This window comes from Cibotium barometz, chromosome 38, assembly GCF_041138505.1.
Source record: "Cibotium barometz isolate CiBa-2024 chromosome 38, ASM4113850v1, whole genome shotgun sequence".
Classification (NCBI taxonomy): domain Eukaryota; kingdom Viridiplantae; phylum Streptophyta; class Polypodiopsida; order Cyatheales; family Cibotiaceae; genus Cibotium; species Cibotium barometz.
In genome coordinates this window covers 24,398,047-24,414,876 of record NC_141083.1, presented here as the reverse complement: position 1 = coordinate 24,414,876, position 16,830 = coordinate 24,398,047, and the positions used below count along the sequence as shown (strand labels likewise).

At 47.5% G+C, this 16,830-nt stretch overlaps 1 protein-coding gene across 1 annotated transcript; it reads left to right on the top strand.

Moving 5' to 3' along the window:
- Nucleotides 1–803: 803 nt before the first annotated feature.
- On the top strand, nucleotides 804–3,929 carry LOC147616506 (uncharacterized). Its single transcript, XM_086777167.1, has 3 exons — nucleotides 804–1,081; nucleotides 1,859–2,104; nucleotides 3,552–3,929. Exons 1-3 carry the CDS (start codon nucleotides 914–916, stop codon nucleotides 3,927–3,929), a joined length of 792 nt encoding a protein of 263 aa, XP_086633293.1. The 5' UTR covers nucleotides 804–913.
- Nucleotides 3,930–16,830: the final 12,901 nt, after the last annotated feature.

The window sequence follows — 16,830 nt, the reverse complement described above, 5'->3', positions numbered from 1 at the left end:
AATGTGGGTGATGGATGTAGTCTCAATTTGTAAAGGCTCCCTAGAGTAGCCATCATGGTGAAGAGCACTCGGGCACCAGGGCAGTTCCCAGTTTAGATACTAGATGGTGGCCAACAAATATGGATAGATGGTTAGGAGATAATGACTTATGTGGACTTGGCACTCTGCCTATTTATGAGCACTATTTCCACAATCATAGCAAGGTTACAAGGTTAGGGGAGCCCTAGGATTAGTTTGCCAGCCTTTGTTCATCATCGAGTTGATTGTGTTCAAGCGCTCTTGTAAGCAAGACATCCTTCGTCTAGAGTTTGTCTAGATTGCCATCAAAGCTCCTTACTATGAGCACATGGGTAGCCATACATCCATTAGTTTCTAATCAAGTTTACAAGTAGTAATATTGTTTATTCTCCACGTCTTTTTTGCAATTCAATGCTTTGTATTGTGAAGATCCTTTGCTTCCACTATTGTGCTTTCTTGCAAAATCTATTTTCAAATGGTGTCCCACCAATAAAGCATAAAAAACTTAGCATTCTCATTATACTACTACATCCACTACTAGATTTCGAGTGGCTTTGCTTGGACCATGCTACCATGCTATCCCCACATCTTTTGAATCGAACTAAAGTGGCACCAATTGGAGGAGGCTTAAAGGCTTGTTCAATAAGTCTACAGATTGCCGCATACTATGAAAAGGAATTCCAAGGCCATTTGGTCACTAGGCACTTTTTTTGGTCACTAGGATACCATGCTACCATGCTATCCCCACATCTTTTGAATCGAACTAAAGTGGCACCAATTAGAGGAGGCTTAAAGTCTACAGATTGCCGCAAAATATGGAAAGGAAATCCAAGGCCATTTGGGCGAGTACATAGTTGTGGCCCGTGCGTATAGCATTGGTAGGAGACTAGGTAAAATGCTGGCACAGAATGGGGTCGCTTCTGTATCTGCGCTAATCCTGTCCCCTTATCAGCATCATCATGGTATAAACAGGTCACGCCAATCACTAGGTTTTTCTCGTTTGCAGCAAACCCTTTGCAAATCAAGAGCCAGAGTAACTTGCGCTGCCGAAGACAGCAAAGAGGTAAGGTGAAAAGTGGGGAATATCTTGTGTGTGTGCGTGTGTGTTTTTTTTCCCTTGTTTAGTGTCTGATTATGAGATAAGTGGCAACTTTCTACATTATTTTGTTTTACTCGTTTGCAGTTAGGGCAAGCCAGAAAACATGAATCTGCTTAAACCTTATTAACCCTGGTTTATCCTTTAATAATGTTTAAGGCCTATCTCATTACTCTATCTTTGATTATACCAGTTAACCCTAATTTGATTACCCCACTTTTTTTTTTAAAATAACTCTAGGTAAACCCTACTTGTGACTTGTAGGTTTACCTAGCTATGAATGGCAACTGCACAAATCAATAGCTATTGCATGCAATAATGCAGCCAAGGGGCATCCTTGTCTGATGGATTTGTCCAGAGGGAAGCTATCTGAAAGGGAACCATTGATGAGGATCTCAGCTGATGCATGTCGTAAAAGGATTTTAGTACTGTGAATGAAGTTATGGCCAAGGCCCATGTGTCCCATAGATTGCAACCACTCAAGGTTGTCATAGGCTTTCTCAAAATCTATCTAGGAGACCTTCAATACCTAGGTATTTGCCATGTTTCACAGATTTTACAGCTTCATATAACTCCTCTTTAATAAGAAAAAAAAGTGGGTTCTTCATTCTTATTTTAAGCTTGGGTATATTCCAAACTTGTGATGGCACATATCATATTAAGCTTTGCCTTCAATTACTTATAATATTTGTTTAGGATTGCATATGAAGCTATGTGATCATTTTGTGCGACAAGCTTTTGTAGGATGCAGCACGAAAAGCTTTGGAGCAAGCATTTCAAGGCAAGAAGAGTATTTCCAAGAAATGGGAGGAGGAGATTCGAAACCGGGAACTTGCAGGAGGTGATGGCGGTATTGGTGGTGGAGCCGGGGGCACATGGGGTGGAGGTGGAGGAGATGAAGACATGGGTGAAGCCCTTGGTCAAAATGAGCCTTGGGATTGGGAAGAAGCTGGACAAGTTTTTATGGCTACATTTGCACTGGTCTTACTTGTATGTGCCCTTGATCTCCTCCTCTTTTCTTCTATTTTCCTATGGATTTTTGTCATGTAAATGGAGATCATAGGCTTTTGTTTGTTGATCATTTCAAGGGAAAAAAACAAGATGGTGCGTGTTTACTCCGCCCCCCCCCCCCCCCCCTCAAGCTTGCATGTTCCCACCCCCACATGCACACACCCACTCCTTGGACGAACAGACCCACACGTGCAGGCGGTCACATAGAGGCAGGCACACACATGTTCGGGCACGCCCCCACATGTGCCTACCTAGTACCCACTATGCGGGCACACATAGCATGCACACACGCTCCCACAAACTAAGGATATATGGGCCCACCTACCACACATGCGTTCGTGCACATATGTACACGCACCCATGCATGTAGTTGCCCACACTCGAGCTTGCATGCGCGCGCACATATGTGTGCACACACACATACATAGCATGCCCCCACGTGTGCATCCCAAAGAAGCATTTATGGGGCTGACTCTCTCCAAATTGGCAACCAAGTGCGCGCAGTTCGCGCGCACATACACATACACAGCATGCACACCCCAAACAAGCATTTATGTGGCTGATTCTCTCCAAGTTGGCAACCAAGTGCTGGTAGGCATGTTGGTTCTTCAGCAATGGAGAGATTTCGCTATGCCCAGCATACACTTAAAAGCTATATTTTGCTATGCCCAACATACACTCCAAAGCTATATGTACATGTTTTCAAATATTTGCAATGGAAAGATTTTGCAATGCCCAACAGACACTCCAAAGCTATATGTACATATTTTCAAATATTTGCAATGCTCCATTTTTTGAGGCTCATAATTTTGCTAGTCTCCTCCTTATGGTTTCCTTTTGGGTCCCATTCTTTGTGTGCATATCCATGTGCTATGTGACTCTGTCCATGAACCAAAGGGCAGTGCGGCCGGCAATCACTTGAGGCTATTGTGTTAGCATATATCATCTCCTGTTGGTGGCTATTTTGGTGTCTACGGTCCCTATATTTTCCCATATTTTCCTATTTTGGGCCTCTGATGTGGGTTGCCCACCCTTTTTATGGCTTTTTATGCCTATTTTTCCCATTTTCCAGGTCGTGTAGGAGTTTATGAGGGAGTCGGCCAACTCATATGGAGAGTATATATTTGCTGCCCTTTCCCCTCACTTTCATCATCGCTTTTGGTCATTTGGTGAGCACCTTTAGCCCTTTGCCTACGGAGACCACTCCTCGCCTACGGGATTGTTGTATCCATCTTTTTCTTGAGGATTAGTAGTAAGTACATTAGCATTTTGCTGTTTTCTCTCATCTCTCACTTGGAGCTTTAGTGTTTTTGTCATTCGTCTACATCTTTCTGCTGCTCTCTGACATGGTATCAAAGCAGAGGCATCTAGACCTGGAATCGCTGATTGGTGCTGATTTTCATGCAAACTTGGTGGCTGCACGCAGAGTTTTACACCTGCGTTTTCTTCTCCGAAGAGGCAGATCTGCATTTTTTTCTCCTCTCCACTCACTTTTTATACCGCCCACCCTCTCTACAAGTGCAAAGAGCGGCTCTTGGGCTGTTTTGGTGTCTGCGTTTTTCAAAGGGGGTACATCATGGCACTCATTCAACCTCGGACGGTTGAGATACCCACTCTTCTGACTTTTCCTACGAATGCCAAGTTGGATGTCACAAACTACGACATCTGGAAAGTCATGGTGGAAGCAATCTTGGAGACATACGTTTTTCTAGAGTTCATCACTCGCCTAGTCCTCCGGCCTAATCTGGACACTGTAGAGGATGAGTGTAACTATTTGACCCTCCGAGCTCTTTTTACACGATGAAACTCATGCCCAGACACATGGACAGATTGATGAACACATGGGAATAGGGTTCATATAGCTAGCACAAGAAAAAGCATTAGTCTTGGTCAAAAAGCAAAAAGTCAAACTTTGTTGATTGCGAGCTGAGGGCACCATTGGAAAGAGGACACTGAGCTGGATCAAAAAGTTAAAAGCAGCTCCACGGCCAAAAAGCAAGGCCTTGAAGCTACAAAAGCATAAATCAAATATTTAAAAGAGAGAAGACAAAAGCAAAGCAAACGCAAAGCATGGCAAAACAAGCCCCTCCCCCTCCAAGTATAAAAGAAGTTTGTACCCTCTTGATGAGACATAACAACTTGGTGGAGATTAATCTTGTAAAGAGCAAGAGCATCATCATCCTCTCTGCCACCTTGCGCCAACACCGTTGGAGATTGCCGCCCTCCGCCTCTACTGCACTTGGTAGCACTGTTGTTTGTAGCACTGCCGCCAGCCTGAATCACATGTGGTACCATTGCCGCTAACTGCGTAGCGTTGCTGTCCATTTGCGCTCTGTGCGCCGCCGCTGCTGTCGCTTGAAGAGCCACCGCCTGCGCCGCAACGCCGCCGCCATGTGACACAGCCACAGCAGCGTCGCTTGTGCCACCCTGTGTAGTGCCGTTGCTCTGCCACTTGCCGCCTTTAGAGCCGTGTCACTGCTGCCTTCAGAGTGCTGTTTCTGCCTTGAATTGCCTTCTGTCCGGTCCAGCAGCCGTCAACTTGGTGCTTGCCTTTTCGAGATTCTTTCTAGATTGGGTGCGGAGTTCTTGTGGGTATCTGTGAGAATAAGTATGTGTGTGATGCGGATGATTTGAGAGGAAGGAAAGCTTGTTGGGCGGAGTTAATGCAAGATTTTGATTTTGAGATCCACTATGGGAAAGGGTCCATGAATAGTGTTGCAGATGCGCTTAGTCGAATTCGAGAGGTGAATACTTTCTCGTTCACCGAGATTTCTACTCACTTATTTCAGTCATTGAGAGAGCTTTGCAGGACTGATAGTTATTTTGGTCCATTTTGGCAGAAGATCCAGGACGGGAGCTCATTGATTGACCAAGACTCAATGACTGAGCAGTCTATCATTCAGGCTGCAAGAGAATAGTGGATGATTTGAAATGGTTTACTATTCCGTAATGACAAAATTTGTGTACCACAGATCCCGGACATTAGGTCCAAGATTCTTAAGGAGTGTCACGATGTCCCTTCTGTTGGACGCCCTGGGGTACACAGGACACTATGGCTAGTGAAACACACTTTTTATTGGCCAAAGATGAAAGGATATGTAGAAGATTATGTTCTCAAGTGTCAAATTTGTCAGGCAAATAAAGCTGAACGTTTTAGACAGGCTTGGTTGTTGCATCCTTTGCAAATCCCAGGTAATAAATGGGAAAGTATTTCCATGGATTTTATTACCGGATTGCCAAGAACACATCAAGGCCATGATTCTATTTGGGTTGTGGTAGATCGCTTGACAAAAATGGCTAGATTTTCACCGACTCGGAAGACTATTACAGCTACGCAATTAGCACGGCAGTTTATCGAGCAATTATTTAGACTGTACGGGTCACCGCAGGACATAGTCAGTGATAGGGACTCTAAGTTTACGAGTGATTTTTGGAAACTTGTTTTTGAGAAGTTGGAAACAAAATTTGAGTTCCTGTGATCATCCTCAATCTGATGGCCAGACTGAAAGAGTGAATCAGATTTTGGAGGATATGCTTCGAGCATATGTATCCAAAAGACAGAGTTCATGGGAGGATTATCTTCCTATGTTAGAATTTGCATATAACAGTACTAAGCATACGAGTACATGGTTTAGTCCTTTCATGCTTATGTATGGTTTTCAACCTAGATTACCTGTTACAGTAGGATTCTCAGGACTTCACCATGATGCAGCACGTAATTTTTTGCAAGATATGCAGGAAATGTTACAAGTTGCAAAGGAATTTATTAGAAGTGCTTAAGACCGAGACAGATTTTATTCTAATAGACATCGTTCACCCAGAGAGTTGTATGAAGGAACGATGGTGTGTTTGCGAGTTTCGAAAGATTCCGAGACTTTACGGACAGGTCGATCTCCGAAATTATCCCCTAGATACTGTGGACCATTTTGTATTACACGACCGATTGGTTCCGTTGCATATGAATTGGATTTGCCTTCTCATGTGAAAGTTCATCCTGTATTTCATGTCAGTAGACTTGAGGAAGTACTGGGTGGAACAGATCAGTTAGTTACTCCTCAAGAAATTATAGATGTCGAGGACATGACATTTGTTCCGCACGAACCTGAAAAGATTCTTGGATTTCATGAAAGAAGATTGCGTAATACGCTTATCACGGAATACAAGATTAAGTGGAAGGATCGTGTTGAGGAGGACGCTACATGGGAGACATTGACTACTCTTCAGAGAGATTACCCTGGCTTTTTAGCGAGCAGCTCCAAGCTTTCCCAAACCTCGAAGCTAGTCTTGCGTGCGTGTAGCACACGGTAGATACACACACTGCACAAGGTTAGTTATTGGGATATAGAGAGTCTCGCGAGTTTGTGAGAGCTCTATGGTCTTGGAGCCTGGATCTAGTGCAGACGTGCACCTGCTTTACGTAGCCGAGGCCGGCAGCAATCTCGAGGCCCGTAGCTTTGTGGCGGTATGGGACGTCGCGAGAAGGAGATTGGTCGGTACGTCAACCTAGTTAGCTTAGCTCGTGGCTCGGTGGAGACAGCCAAGACTGTGGGCTCGCCCACGGCTGTCATGGTTGGGAGGTGAGTCAGGCCTGCACTCCCTTGTTGTTTGTTTGTTTGTTTGCAGGTTTCGAGTCTCATACCAGGAACGATCACGAGGAGATCCTTGGGGATTTGACAACCTGCTTGGCTTTCCGAGAGGTCCTCGTGGAAAGAACATCCTCATCTACAGAAATTTCTTTGTCTCGAATACTACGAGACATCAAAGCATAAGCTGCCTTTTCAGTTTCCTCTGATTGACGAACACAAGAACCACCAAATTCAGTACTGGAAAGTTCCTTCCAACTATTGCCATCAACTGGCAAGCTATCCGGTCCCAGAAAGCCTGCACCTGCAGCGTATCCACACTTAAGTGGCCATTACCAGACTGCCACTCATCACAAACCTGAGGACCTGGGAGAGAGAGTGCTGAAAGCTTGTAAACTCCATTCTCCACTCCACCTTCCCAACCCACCTGGCTTGTTGCTTTGTCCCGCAGAGCAACAAAATGCTCATCAAACTTCACCTTTACGCCAGTCTTACAAATCTGATGCACTGACAACAGATGAAAACCAAGTGACGGAACATACAACACCTGGGAGGAATGCTTCCTCCCTCTACCATCGGGAACTATCTCCAACCTGCCCTCACTGTGAACTGGGATAGTCCCCAGTAAGAATGTGACCAGAATACCTGCAGAGATCCTGTAAATCTGAACGGGAAGGAGTCATGTGCCTGGAAGCACCACTGTCTAGAATCCACTCTGGAGTATCCGTTGCGGAGAATCCTCCAACCTCCTCCCTGCCTGAAGAAAATGAAACATCGATGTCCATAACCTCCAGGTGCACAAAAGCCGGAGTCTTCATGATTGCTGTTGAAGAATCTTCACCCTTCTCGGTCTTCCGCTTGGGACATTGCCTCCAATAGTGGCCTTTCTCGCCACAATCATTACAGGTCCTCTCTGCCTTTAGTTTCTCGCGGTCAGCGACGGACTTCTTCTCAGAAGACTTCTCCGATGAAGCCTTCTCTTTGCCCGTGTTACGGCCTTTCGACCGTTGGCCAGTTAACCGAACCTCCACCCTGAGGAGGGTTCGTGAATCGTTCCTCTTGGTCAAGGACCATGGGCACAAGCTCCTCCCACATGATAGTGCTGAGCCTGCCACTGGTAATCAAAGACGAGTAAAATGCTGAGTAGTGAGAGGGCAAATGCGACAGCAACGTTATGGCCATGTCCTTTGACGATATCTCCTTCCTAGCCTGAAGAACTTCCTGCTGAAGAGCTTGCAGCTTGTTAATAATGCTCCCGCATCGTCAACGACTTTGCAGGGCTCGTAACCTGCATTTGTACTTCCAAGGAAATCCTCTTCATGGGCGATACCCTGTTGTAAAGAGAAGCCAAATGTTGCCATATACCTCTGGCCAGCGTCATATGCTTTACATGATTGATTACCTGCGGTGTGTAGTTGAGGAAGATAAACGAACAGACCTTGGCGTTGACACGATCCCACATCTGTGCCTGTGCCTCCCGGCCGTTTCGGATTGACGGTAACTCCCCTTCCTCTACTTCCGGCCGTGGAACCCCAACAACGATGAAATCAGCGAGGTCGTAAGACTCCAAAATAGATTCCATCATAACCTTCTGTAACTCGCAGCGGGTGCCTGGGGGACTAGGGCCTTTGACACACTTGTTGATACGATCAATGCATATTAAAACATTAAAACATGGCCACAACCTTAACACATATCCATCATCACTTTGCATAAAACATAAAAGCGATAAAACATCCACAAATGCTGAAAATGGAGCTTGCACGTGTGACACCGCATAGAGGCCGGAATGGGCCGACCCCCCCCCTTGGAGTATTTTATTACCCAAGGAGAATAATATCATGTACAAGCTTTGAGGGCCTTACTCTCCCCACGGGAGATGCCGGATTATCCATATACAAATGCCATAACACAGCCCAACACGAGGCTACCAAGCCGGAACATAGGCTGTAGAAATGCCGAGTCAACAACATAATCCATATACCTCCGTGTGGGTATTGATTCGTCCCCAAAAACCACGGGTCTTCATGCAATAGAGCTGGTACAGCAAGTACAACTCTCCATTCAGCCGGTACAGTAGGTACAATGGCTGGTATAGCTGGTACAGTGGCTAGGACAGTCGGTATGGTGGCTGGTACAGCAAGTACAAATGTTGGTACAGCATGTACAATGACTAGTATAGTAGGTACAGTGGTTGGTACAGCAAGTACAGAAGTTGGTACAGTCGGTACCAACTTCTGTACAATGACTAGTATAGTAGGTACAGTGGCTGGTACAGCAAGTACAGAAGTTGGTACAGTCGGTACAATGGGTGGTACAGCAAGTACAAGTACAAGGACTGGTACTGCCAGTACAATGGTTGGTACAGTAGGTACAAAGGCTGGTACAACAAGTACAATGGCTAGAAATCATAATAAATGATTAAATACCCTTGCCTTCAGTATTTCTTCGCAATGGAATCCTCCAAAACAGTCCCCAACAGCCGGTATTCTTCATGGGCAGCCTTCAAGAGAGAGAGAAAGAGAGTAGCCATCATTAGGGCAGCCTGTAACGGTGGTAGAGCCTAGTGTGTAGCAAGAGAGCCTCCATTAATGAAGAGAGAGGGCTCCAATTTATAGATTTGGGCCTCCCATGAGCTAAAATGGCAAGAGAAGGCTACAATGACAAGTGGAGAGCCACACAATAGCTGAAGTGACAAGTGTGAGGCCACTTGTCTCACTTTGATCCACTTTCTAACAAGTGTCAGGCCACTTGTCTCACTTTGGTTCACTTTCTTGCCACATGTCCCAATCTAAGAGATGGGTCCTTCCATAAACTATCTCTAAAAATATCCCAACTGGTAGACATTCTGTCAAAGGCACTTTGCCAACTCTTGGTATCTGCTCAATTCCAGATGTAATGACGCGAACAGAATTTCCATTGGAGTCGGGCCAAAAATATCAACTCTCCTAAATTTTAGGAGTGTGGTCCTTTGTATTCTAGGATAATCCCCCATTCCCAAAGCTTGTACTTTCCAAATATTTAGGCATCCTGGAGTCCACCAGACCCCTTTCATACTGGAAATGTCCAGGCTAGTGACATCCTCCCCAGCTTCTTAAAAGTTGTCCGCAACTTTAAGCTTCAAGCCATATATTCAAGATATAATCATGTCCCATCAAGTGGGCGAGACAAGACAGTCTCAAAAATCCAATATAATTGAAGAATCCATGTCCCAAAGAAATGGGTGAGACTTAATAAGTCTCCATAATACCAATATCAAAATGATGTCCCAAAATAAATGGGCAAGAATTCCATGGAAGATATGCTAGACACAGGCACAAGAGCCAATTGTGTCTCAATCACCAATATCAATGAGATAATCATATGTCAATGAAAATCACCAACCAGGTGCTAAGACACTTAAATAAGTGTCATGCACAAGAAACTAGTGCCTCACATAGAAACATGTGCTATGCACACAAACGGGTGCCATTCAAGAGCACAAACCATGGTGACAGAAAAGCTGATTCTTCATAGTTCTGGCAATCCTTCCTCCCAATCCCAACAGTTCCCATGTTCTCCCATACAATCCCAACTCTGATCAACAAGCATGGTGTGGAAACAATGAAACACTCACTCCACAATTGCAACATGAATCCACGTGTATGGTGGAGTGTTCATTGAATTGCCCTCTCACGATCCCAACATGAATCTGTTAGAAGTCATCTCGTGTCTATTTGTATACACCAGGGCCTCGGGCCTCTGTTGTGGGTGTACCCGCTCGTATATCATTTTTCCACACTCCCCGTATTTTTTCCCTATTTTTCCCATTTTTTCCTAGTGGTTGGAGGGCTGCGAGGTGATGCCAGGAGCACCCCATTGCTGGCCAACTGGATCTACATCAGTCGTGGGCTTTAGGAGTGCTGGCCGACTTGTTTTGATCAGGCGTGGGCATCAGATTGCTGGCCGACTGCTTTTTCAGCAGTCGTGGGTTTTTTACTCAGTCGTGGGCACTATCTGCTGCTGGCCGACTTCCCACATGGAGTTGTATATATTGCCCCTCAGCCCCCACCACTTTCTCATTCAGTTTTTCGGGATCTTGTGTATAGAGAAGAGTTTACACACCTATCTCTCTGTGTTTCTTGTGCTGATTATTTTCTGCAGTCTACTTGCTCTTGTCTACCCAAGTTTGGTTATCATTTCCGCTGCATATTCTGACATGGTATCAGAGCCCTAGGCTCTAGGAGATCTTGGGCGTTTTTCTGAGCAAGAGGGGGAGCAACAGGTTGCTGATCGGTGGACTGTTTCGGGCTGAACGGGAAGAGAAGGTGCAAGAGGAAGGCGGGCAAAGGGGCTGGACAGCCACTTGCATATTTTCAGATTTTCAGATTTTTCCCACCCACCCACCCTTTCAGGTTACTCTCCGAGATGGCAGATTTACTAGAGATGGCTGAGAAGCACGTGAAGATTCCGACTCTCCCCACGTTCCCAGTGGATCGTCAGTTGGACGGGTCCAATTACGGCATCTGGAAGGTCATGATGGAGTCAGTTCTAGAGTCATATGACCTTGCTGATTTTATTATCATAGGGGTGCCACGGCCGGAAGCTGAGGAAGGGGAGTTATTATCGACGAGGAAGGACCGAGAGGCACAGGCACACATGTGGGACCGTGTCAACGCCAGGGTCCGGTTGTTTATATTCCTCAATTGCACACCACATGTGATCAACCATGTGAAGCACATGACGCTGGCGAGAGGCATATGGGAGCACTTGGCTTCTTTGTACAACAGGGTGTCACCCATGAAGCGGATATCCTTGGAAGTGCAGATGCGGGTTATGAACCTTGCAAAGTCTTCGACGATGCGGGAACACATTAACAAGCTGCAGGCCCTTCAGCAGGAAGTCCTTCAAGCTGGGAAAGAGATATCATCCGAAGATATGGCCATCACGTTACTTTCCCACTTGCCTGGCCAGTATTCCGCTTTCTATTCCTCGTTGATCACGAGTGGCAGGCTCAGCACCATTACTTGGGAGGAGCTTGTGCCAATGGTCTTGGACCAGGAGGAACGTTTCACGAACCCTCCTCCTCACGACGGAGGTTCGGAGGCCTTAACTGGCCAACGGTCGAAAGGCCGTAATACCAACAAGGGCCAAGGGAAGGCTTCACCAGAGAAGTCTTCTGAGAAGAAGCCTGATCCAGAACGAGAGAAGTTGAAGGCCGAAAGATCGTGTAATGATTGTGGCGAGAAAGGCCACTACTGGAGGAAGTGCCCTAAGCGGACAGGGAAGAGTGCTGATTCCTCAGCCTCAGCTGCGAAGACTCCGGCATTTGTGCACTTGGAGATGGTGGACTCCGATGCTTCATCATCTTCGAGCGAGGAGGCAGTTGGCTTCACCGCAAAGGATACCCGGGAATGGATTCTCGACAGTGGTGCTTCCAGGCACATGACTCCATCTCGTGACTTCTTCCTGGATCTGAAACGGTAGTCAGGTCGTATTTTTATTGGCGATAACTCCACTATTCCTATACATAGTGAGGGCCGGATGGAGATTATTCCCGATGGCAAGGGGGGCAAGCATGCTTTCCGTGTTCTTTATGTCCCTGCTCTGGGCTTTCATCTTTTGTCAGTGCATGAAGTATGCAAGACTGGCTTTCGGGTGGAATTTGAGGAGCATTCAGTTGCTCTAAGGGACCGTGAGACAAAGTTGTTTGGGAAGGCGGTGTGGAGAATGGCATCTACAAGCTCTCTGCACTCTCCTCTTTGACCGGCTCTCAGGTCGGAGATTTGTGGCACTTTCGTTTTGGCCACTTAAATGTGGATGCTTTGCGGCGCGCCTTCCGGGACCAGATGGTGGTTGGCTTGCCAGATGTTGGTAGTAGGCAAGGACGCTGCAGTTCTTGCATACGTGGTAAGCAGCACAGGGAATCCTTTCCGAAGCAGGCTTCCAGGCGGGCTTCGAAACCATTGGAGTTGATTTACACTGACTTGTGTGGACCACAGCAGATACCATCCTTGGGAGGATCTCTCTACTTCATGCTGTTTGTTGATGATTGTACCAGATTCACGTGGGTCTACTTTCTTTCACAGAAGGACCAAGCTTTTGCTCGGTTCAAGGATTGGCACGTGATGGTGGAGAAAGAGTCTGGATTTCAGGTCAAGACTCTCAGGGCTGACAAAGGAGGTGAATTCTCCTCGACTGTATTTTTCCGGTTTTGTGCAGATCATGGCATCAAGAGGGAATTGGCCAATGCTGGATCGCCTTCGGAGAATGGAGTTGTTGAACGTAAGAACAGGACTGTGGTAGAGATGGTGAGGACCATGCTGGAGCATCGTGATCTTCCTCGTCCACTTTGGGGTGAGGCTGTGGCAACAGCTGTCCATACCATTAACCGCTCTCCGACGACTTCTGTACTCCATATGACTCCATTTGAGGCATATTTTGGCAGGAAACCCGATGTCTCGCACTTCCGTGTCTTTGGGAGTGACGCGTATGTACATATTTCGAAGAAGCAGAGGGGGAAGCTTGACTCCAAGTCCCGCAAGTTGGTATTTGTGGGGTATAACTCTCTTTCCAAGGGATACAGGTTGTATGATCCAGGAGAGGAACGAGATTGTTGTCAGCCAGGATGTGGTCTTTGACGAGCATGTTCCAGCATCCACTGTCGAGGAGCCGCCACTTCTTGGAGATCCAGAGGAGTCTGATGATGATTCCCAGTCTACCACTCCAGTTGATCCACCTCAGTCATCACAGGAGGTTGAGCCCGCAGCTGGAGTTGAGCCCCCGCGACCACAGGAGGCTCCACGATCTGTTCGAGTACCTAGGTGGTTGTTAGACACCCTTCGGGAGTCAGGTGTCACGGAGCTACCCTCCGAGTGGACCACAGAGGACGGCCCTCGAAGATCACATCGAGTCCGAGATAAAAGCAACACGGCGGAGCTTCTTCAGGTGAACTATGCTCTGATGTCTCGTATCATGCGGGATAAAGAGCCCACTTCCGTAAAGGAACCCCTTCACAGGATACTTGGAGGGAAGCCATTTAGGTGGAACTTGACGCCATCGAGAAGAACAACACTTGGGAGTTGGTATCGAGGCCGTCGAAGCGGTCAGTCATTGGTGTCAATGGGTCTTTAAGACCAAGTACGCGTCCGATGGGTCGGTGGACAAACACAAAGCCAGGCTCGTGGCTAAGGGTTATGCTCAGCGGCGGCCAGGCATCGACTACGAGGATACCTTTGCACCGACAACACGGATGACCACGATTCGGACCGTTCTTGTCCTTGCTTCTTCTTAGAGGTGGCCCGTGTACCAGATGGATGTAAAATCTGCGTTCCTTAATGGTGACCTGCAGGAGGAGGTGTACGTTGAGCAGCCTCCAGGCTTTATTGTTCCAGGATCGGAAGGGATGGTTTTGTCAGAATATGCAGCGGAAATGATATCCAAACTTGGGTAGACAAGAGCAAGTAGACTGCAGAAAATAATCAGCACAAGAACACAGAGAGATGTGTGTAAACTCTTCTCTATACACAAGATCTCGGAAATACTGAATGAGAAAGTGGAGGAGGATGAGAGGCAATATATACAATCCACATGAGCAGTCGGCCAGCCTCAGATGGTGCCCACGACTGAGATAAATGTCCACGACTGCTGAAAATAGCAGTCGGCCAGCAACAGATGCCCCACGCCTGGACAGAACAAGTCGGCCAGCACTCCTACAGCCCACGACTGATACAAATGCAGTTGGCCAGCTTCAGAGTGCTCCTAGCATCAACTGGCAGCCCTCCCAGCCACTAGGAAAAAATGGAAAAAATAGGGAAAAAATACGGGGAGTGTGGAAAAATGATATACGGGCGGGCACACCCACAACAGAGGCCCTGGTGTATACAAATAGACAGGAGATGACTTCTAACACCCCCTCTCAGCTCCTGGCTGTGTAACCAACCCCAGGGAGCTGGAGTGCCGCCTGAGCGTAGCCTGAGGTAGAGACTTCGTGAAGAGGTCCGCCGCATTGTTCCTCCGTCGAACAATAAAGTAGCAAGATGTCACCCGCCAAGATCTTCTCACGAACAAAGTGATACTGTATCTCTATATGCTTGGTCCGGGCATGGAAAACCGGGTTCCGAGCAATAGCTATACAACTCTGTTATCACACTGGATGACTGTGGCTCCCTCTGTGGAAACCCCATCTCGCCTAGCAGCCTCCGCAGCCATACAACCTCACAAGCAGCACCACAAGCAGCCCGATACTCTGCCTCTGTCGAAGAAAGGGCAATAGTTGGCTGCTTCTTGCTGCTCCAAGAAACCGCTCCTGAGCCGAGGGTAAAAGTGTATCCTGAAGTAGACCTCCTCGTGTCTGGATCTCCTCCCCAATCTGAGTCACTCCAACCTTGGAGCATGACTCCATTCCCTCCTGTGTAAAAGAGTCCCAGATCCTTCGTACTCTGCAGATACCGCAAGATCCGCAATCCTGCGTCCCAATGAGTCTTCAATGGCGTCTGCATAAAAGAGCTCAACAGCCCCATGGAGAAGCTCAAGTCCAATCTGGTGTTTAGCAACCAGATCAATGAACCAACCAACTTCCGGTACTGCGAGGCATCAACTGGCTCACAAGGATCTGTAACGGTTTAACTTTGTGTTCGGGTCCATCGGCGAAGTATTAGGCTTGCAGTTCTCCATCCCAAAGGCCTCAAGCAACTCATGAACATACCGCTGCTGAGAGACGAAAAACCCCCTCTGGGTCTGCCAGATCTCCAATCCCAAGAAGAAGTGGAGTAAGCCTAAGTCGGTCATCTCAAACTCCTTTGACAAGGCAGCCTTCGTCACTCCAATGTGCTCCACATGACCGCCGGTGAGAATGAGATCATCCACATAAAGGATGATGAGTGTGACCATGCCGCGTTCCCGAAAGAGATACAGGTTCGGATCTGCAACCGATCTCTGGAATCCAGTCCGAATAAAGAAGGAATCAATCTTCTGATTCCAAGCCCTCGGAGCCTGCTTAAGACCCATACAAGGCCTTACGTAACCTGTAAACCATCCCTTCCGATCCTGGAACAATGAAGCCTGGAGGCTGCTCAACGTACACCTCCTCCTGCAGGTCACCATTAAGGAACGCCGATTTTACATCCATCTGGTACACGGGCCATCTCTGAGAAGAAGCAAGGGCAAGAACGGTCCGAATCGTGGTCATCCGCGCTGTCGGTGCAAAGGTATCCTCGTAGTCGATGCCTGGCCGCTGAGCATAACCCTTAGCCACGAGCCTGGCTTTGTGTTTGTCCACCGACCCATCAGCCGCGTACTTGGTCTTAAAGACCCATTTGACACCAATGACTGATCGCTTCGACGGCCTCGGTACCAACTCCCAAGTGTTGTTCTTCTCGATGGCGTCAAGTTCCACCTGCATGGCTTCCCTCCAAGTATCCTGTGAAAGGGCTTCCTTTACGGAAGTGGGCTCTTTATCCCGCATGATACGAGACATAAGAGCATAGTTCACCTGAAGAAGCTCCGCCGTGTTGCTTTTATCTCGGACTCGATGTGATCTTCGAGGGCCGTCCTCTGTGGTCCACTCGGAGGGTAGCTCCGTGACACCTGACTCCCGAAGGGTGTCTAACAACCACCTAGGTACTCGAACAGATCGTGGAGCCTCCTTGGTCGCGGGGGCTCAACTCCAGCTGCGGGCTCAACCTCCTGTGATGACTGAGGTGGATCAACTGGAGTGGTAGACTGGGAATCATCATCAGACTCCTCTGGATCTCCAAGAAGTGGCGGCTCCTCGACAGTGGATGCTGGAACATGCTCGTCAAAGACCACATCCCGGCTGACAACAATCTCGTTCCTCTCTGGATCATACAACCTGTATCCCTTGGAAAGAGAGTTATACCCCACAAATACCAGCTTGCGGGACTTGGAGTCAAGCTTCCCCCTCTGCTTCTTCGGAATATGTACATACGCGTCACTCCCAAAGACACGGAAGTGCGAGACATCGGGTTTCCTGCCAAAATATGCCTCAAATGGAGTCATATGGGGTACAGAAGTCGTCGGAGAGCGGTTAATGGTATGGACAGCTGTTGCCACAGCCTCACCCCAAAGTGGACGAGGAAGATCACGATGCTCCAGCATGGTCCTCGCCATCTCCACCACAGT